General features: G+C 40.0%; 1 protein-coding gene across 1 annotated transcript; it reads left to right on the top strand.

The window, feature by feature from the left end:
* Positions 1–573: 573 nt before the first annotated feature.
* Positions 574–5,178, top strand: LOC106943655 (zinc finger protein 366-like). Its single transcript, XM_015026964.1, has 4 exons — positions 574–759; positions 1,678–1,869; positions 3,322–3,496; positions 3,577–5,178. The coding sequence occupies exons 1-4, from the start codon at positions 661–663 to the stop codon at positions 4,146–4,148; spliced, it is 1,038 nt and encodes a 345-aa protein (XP_014882450.1). The 5' UTR covers positions 574–660; the 3' UTR covers positions 4,149–5,178.
* Positions 5,179–5,445: the final 267 nt, after the last annotated feature.

The raw sequence follows: 5,445 nt of genomic DNA, 5'->3' as shown, positions 1-5,445 counted from the left end.
AAAAAAAAACCTTCAAAAAAAATTTTTTTTTTGTCCTGGGTTAAAAAAAAAAAAAAAAAAAAAAAGGCCCTTCGTAGATGGCGTCACTAGACTCTTGGCTATGGAGAAACACTTAAGTTTTGGATCTTACGCAATTAACATTTGGCGGTGACGTTATGCAGCTTACCGGAAATGGTCTTTGCTGTGTCGACCAGTGGGGGCAGCATTAAATGCTTACAGCGTTTAGCCTGCTGGAAATTTATTAGAACAAGTCTTCGCTGGAAGCGGCCGTCCTCCACTACAAAGAGAGAAATGCCGAGTTGAACGAGGCGGCTGCTAATTTTACTTCAGTGTTTGGAAGCGTGACCAACACAAACTGAACGGATTTGTTCACTTCCTCCGCTGCTATTGCTAAAACTACAAGCTTATTGGGTAGCGGGGGGGTGGGGGGGATTTCCCCATGAAGGAAAATTGACGTCATTGTTCACAACTTCGTCTTCTGTTCCCTGATTGGCCCGGTTGAAATTCTAACGGAGGAATAAAAATCAAAAGTGAGAATAACGTAGGAAGACATGCATTTCTTCGTCCTTTCTGCACGGTTGAATAAAAACCATCTTCGGTTCCTGCAGGTGCACAGAGTGCCAGAAAACGTTCCAGTACCCGAGTCAGCTTCAGAACCACATGATGAAACACAAGGACATCAGACCGTACATCTGCAGCGAGTGTGGGATGGAGTTCATCCAGTCGCACCACCTGAAGCAGCACACCCTCACTCACAAAGTAGGTTCAAAAGGAAGGGAATGCAAAACAGAAACCAATATATTTGAGAGAAGAGGTGGCTGAAATGCACATTTTAAGCTTCAGCAAATCCATGTATGATTTATAACCTTACAGATGATTAAAGGAAAATGGAAGCATTTTTCTCACGCTTATTTGTTTTGAAATTAAACCCAATACTTCCTCCTTGTGAACCGTTTATTTTAAAACGAAGCATTACAATAAAAGAAAAATATCTTTATTATTCATGCCAATAAACATAAGGGAAATTCCAGCAATTTAATTTCAGGTAAGAAAACATCCAGTAATGCATGAGTCAGTGCAATTTCTTCAACGTAAGATCAATACTTAAAACTTTAACAAGTATGTTTTACTCTTTAGCTGTTATTGATGCCAAGAATGTTTTACTTGAAGGGTTGCCATAAATTCATTACAGCTTGCCTTTGCCATGCCATTATAAAAACACAGTGTTTGCTGCATATTTAATGTTTTTACTTTAAATGTTGAATAAACACTGTTTATTCAAATATTTTGCACTGCGCAGTGCAAAATATTTATACATTAAACACCATAGAGCTAGGGTATCAAACTCATCAAAATCGCAAATGTCCTCAAAGGGCAGAATGTGTTGGTAACATTAACAAATTGTTTAAGATATTGATAAACACCCGTCTCTGCATTTTATGAGTGCTTCTTGAAATTAAATCAACCTGTCGCATTGAATTTGGCAGTACACAAATAAAACTGCTCTGATTTGATTGATGATATTGAATCACACAGCTGTTATCTTGAAAGCTTCATTTGTGTGACCAGATTTGGCCCCCGGGCCTCGAGTTTATGACACACTTGATGTTGAGTTCCTGTCCAGAGCTCGACATTTTCTAAGATTTATCTTTCACCTCTCGTGTTCTTGCTCTTTAGGGGGTGAAGGAGCACAAGTGTCGCATCTGCGGCCGCGAGTTCACACTGTTGGCCAACATGAAGCGCCACGTCCTCATCCACACCAACATACGGGCCTACCAGTGCCACATGTGCTTCAAGAGCTTCGTCCAGAAGCAGACTCTCAAGGCTCACATGATCGTCCACTCGGACATCAAGCCCTATAAATGCAAGGTTGGTCAAATGTTGGTCTGAGGTGGAGATATTTGGATTTATATTTGTATATTCCTGTAACTTTTCTTTTGTGCACAAAAACGGAGTCATGGGGTCTTGACAAACTAAATGCAGAAAAGGGAAACAGAGGAATTTATCAATGTGCCAAATGATAACTCACATTTGTGTGGAAAAGGTGAATTGTTTTGCATGCACAATACGGTCATCGAGGGTCCAGATTTATTGTAAGGATAAACCATTCCAACCAATCTGAGGTGTTCCCTGCTGTCAAAGAAAGTTCCTTCTTTTCTGGAGTGACCTATGTGTTATAAGCGCTGAGACGATGACCAGATAGCAGAGAGGCTCATGGGAGTGGGAGCCTCCTCGTCCATAGGAAGGATATAGCGGTGCAAACCGCCTTTCTAACAATGGCCCCCCCAGCCTCCCCAGAGAACAGGCCCCACAAATAGATTTCATCTCGCTTTCTCTGCTGCTCGAGGGAGCTTCCTGTTTTCTCACGGTCCTCTTGGACAGTTTACAGTCCCTCTCTCCTCCTGAAGGAAAGGACCACCCTAATAAAAAAGAATGCAGAGGAAGGACAGCGCAGGAGTTGCCCTTCCCTGTTCTCCTCCTGGCCCTGTCTCAGGGTTGCTTCCTCTCTCCTTCTGCCTCTAGCGCTTTCTGTTTTTCTTGTGCGAGTGCGTGTTTGCGTGTGTGTGTGTATGTTAGAAGTGAGAGAGGGAGGGTGAAGACAGAGAGGAAAACAGAAAAACAAGGATAGAGGGAGGAAGAAAGGGTGTGTGTCCTATTGTCTGCACATTCATTCATGATTACGTGTTGCTTTGCTATTCTGTGATTAACAGAGAGGAAAAGTCTGAGATTAGCTTTGAGATGCTGCAGAGGAATACATTTGCTGAAGTTATATCGAAGTACAGTTTCATGATTTCATTTTTCTTTTTATGGCAAATAAATGTTAGTTTTGTGCATTTAATCCAACTTCCATTAAAAATATTCTGTAAAGTTTTGCTGCTGCAGGCAAATCTTAACATCCACTAAAGTGTAGGACCTTAAATATTAACCTACTTGCAGTTTATCATAAGATGAAATAATAGTTTCCCAGTTCAAGCTGGCATAAACATAATACCATTACAATCAGGAAGGAAGGATAAAGAAATATTGCATATTTGATAAGTCTAAATGTTAGAATAACATCTAACATGTCCATGAATTAGCTTAACCTTAAATTTCTAGAATGCAAAATGAAATTTCTAACTCTATTTTTTTGTTACACTTGTGGACACAATCATTGATGTTGAATACAGTAAATCCTTTACAATTGAGTGATATTGGAAGGAAAGAACGTGACAAGCATCCTGCAAAAGACGAAACTGGATTCAGAACAGCTAAAAGCAGCATTAGCATCTCGCTTGCTAATCAGAAACCTTACATCGTATGTAATTTCTTCTCTTTCAGCTTTGTGGGAAGGAATTTAACAGAATGCACAACCTAATGGGACACATGCATCTTCACTCGGACAGCAAACCCTTCAAATGCCTCTACTGCCCCAGCAAGTTCACTTTGAAGGGGAACCTCACCAGACACATGAAGGTTAAACACGGAGTCATGGACAGAGGGCTGGACGAAAGATGTAAGTAGGAAAACACTGCAAGGATTTAACATTTTCGTCAGTAAAAGTCGCTAAACGTTTTAACATGTCCTTGATCTTAGTGTTTCGTCAAAGAGGACGCCTCTGCCTGAACAGCTCCATGGGCCTCATCTCCCACTATAGCCAAGAGGAACCGTTCGACCTCTCCCAGAAAGCTCCAGGCATGCCCAGCCTCCGTCTCTCACAGTCTGACGGCGAAAGCATCCCAGGAAGCTCCTGTCAGGAGGAGGATGAGGAGAGTTTGTACAGAAGGAGCCAGTACAGTCCAGAGGTGGATCAGCAAGAGCCCCCAGGCGCGGACCAGTACATTTCTGACCTGAAGGAGGGAGAGGACGGTCGGGCTGATGAACTTCGAACTGGCAAGATGCCGAAACTAAAGAAGTACCTGGATAGTTCAGAGGACGAGTCTTTGGAAGGAGAGAAAAAATCACAAGGTCAATTTGGTAATACACGCCGCCTCCTGCAGTCAGAATCCTCTGATGAATCTGATGAAGAGGTGGATGAGCAGGGATACGCTGAAAGAGTCCGCTCCGAGTCATTTGACTATGACTCGATTTCAGAAGACGAGCGTGAGGAAAGCAAACAGCCGCTGGATGGTAGTTATGAAGGCATCGACGTAACAGAGGAAAACTGAAAGAGAGTTGATAGAGCACACAAAAGAAATTACAAGTTAAATCACGAATTGGAGAGTGAGAAAATGTTAATGGCAAAAGTGTCTCTATTAGTAGCCATACAAAGACAATAAATATTTATTTTGTCTGACATTAAATTGGACAAAACCTTTCCTACTTTAGGTCAGATACAATTTTACAAATGGTTTCTATGTGCCTGAAATAGCAAGATTCCTTATATATTTTATCACTTTCTTTCAAATTGACATACATCAATATCATAATTCATTTAAACAACTGGAGAAAAAGATCAAATGAAGGTGCCATGGCACCATAAGATCTTGAGATAGAAATCCACAACATTTGAATTGGTTTAAGTTACAGCTGTGAAATCAACATCGCAAACACACCAATTCATTTGTGACATAAATTAATAAATGGAATAAAATTTAAAAAGGAGACATTCGGAAGAAAACTGTGGACGATTTCAAGATGCCCAACAGTGTTCATCTGTTTAAAAATAAAGTAATGGGAATGTCCAGAAAGAGGTCAGAGATTATGATTTTGTGTTTGATCTTCAATTGTATTTTTAATTCTAACATATTGTGTTCATATGCAGATCAGAAAATACACATGGATGCTTAAAGCTGTGAATTGCTACCAATATCAGACATTGGGAATATATTCTGATTTATAAATGAGAATTAATTTGTAAATATAATGAAAGATTTATTTAATGTGCTATTTTTTACAAATCGATTTGTAATGTTCACATGATTTTGCTTCAACTGTGACTGAATTGTGTTACTTGGCATGTTTGAAGACAGTTTTTGTGGGAGATCATGCGAAAACCAAACTGTAATCAGGTTCCAACAGCACAAATTTGACTTGTGTAATAAACTGTGATTTAGTTTCTTTAGTGTCTAAATTTTGAATCTGTATGATTTAATAAGATTATTGTTCTCATCTGCTGTGTGGGTTTTCTGTCCTACTGCTGTTAAATTGTAGCAATAACATGTTTCTACTGAATAAACACAAAATAAAATTCTCTTATTTTATTTTTTTCGGAGTAATTTTAAAGATGGCGTTAGATTTTCATCCTGTCTGACCGACAAGTGCTTCCCCAAACATTAGATGGTTGCTGCAAGTTTCAAACAGCTTGCATTGCTCCCTCTGCTTCTCTTTCAAAGCAGAGGAAGAGAAAGAGAAAACACCTATCCCCTTCTGTCTTTTAGGTTGTGATCAAACAGTGACGGACACAGTGGGTGTCCCAGACAAAAGCTTTGTGTCTGTGCGACTCAGAGTAAAGCATTGTTACTC

Source organism: Poecilia latipinna, unplaced genomic scaffold, assembly GCF_001443285.1.
Source record: "Poecilia latipinna isolate Pla-1442-1.1 unplaced genomic scaffold, P_latipinna-1.0 Scaffold5634, whole genome shotgun sequence".
Classification (NCBI taxonomy): domain Eukaryota; kingdom Metazoa; phylum Chordata; class Actinopteri; order Cyprinodontiformes; family Poeciliidae; genus Poecilia; species Poecilia latipinna.
Note: the sequence above shows the minus strand (reverse complement) of the source record. Positions and strands in the feature narration are given on the sequence as shown.

Coding starts and splice junctions, on each gene's coding strand:
- LOC106943655 (XM_015026964.1), top strand. CDS start 661: ATGATGAAACACAAGGACATCAGACCGTACATCTGCAGCGAGTGTGGG. Junction 1,870..3,321: donor TCAAGCCCTATAAATGCAAG/GTTGGTCAAATG, acceptor CTTCTCTTTCAG/CTTTGTGGGAAGGAATTTAA. Junction 3,497..3,576: donor CAGAGGGCTGGACGAAAGAT/GTAAGTAGGAAA, acceptor CCTTGATCTTAG/TGTTTCGTCAAAGAGGACGC.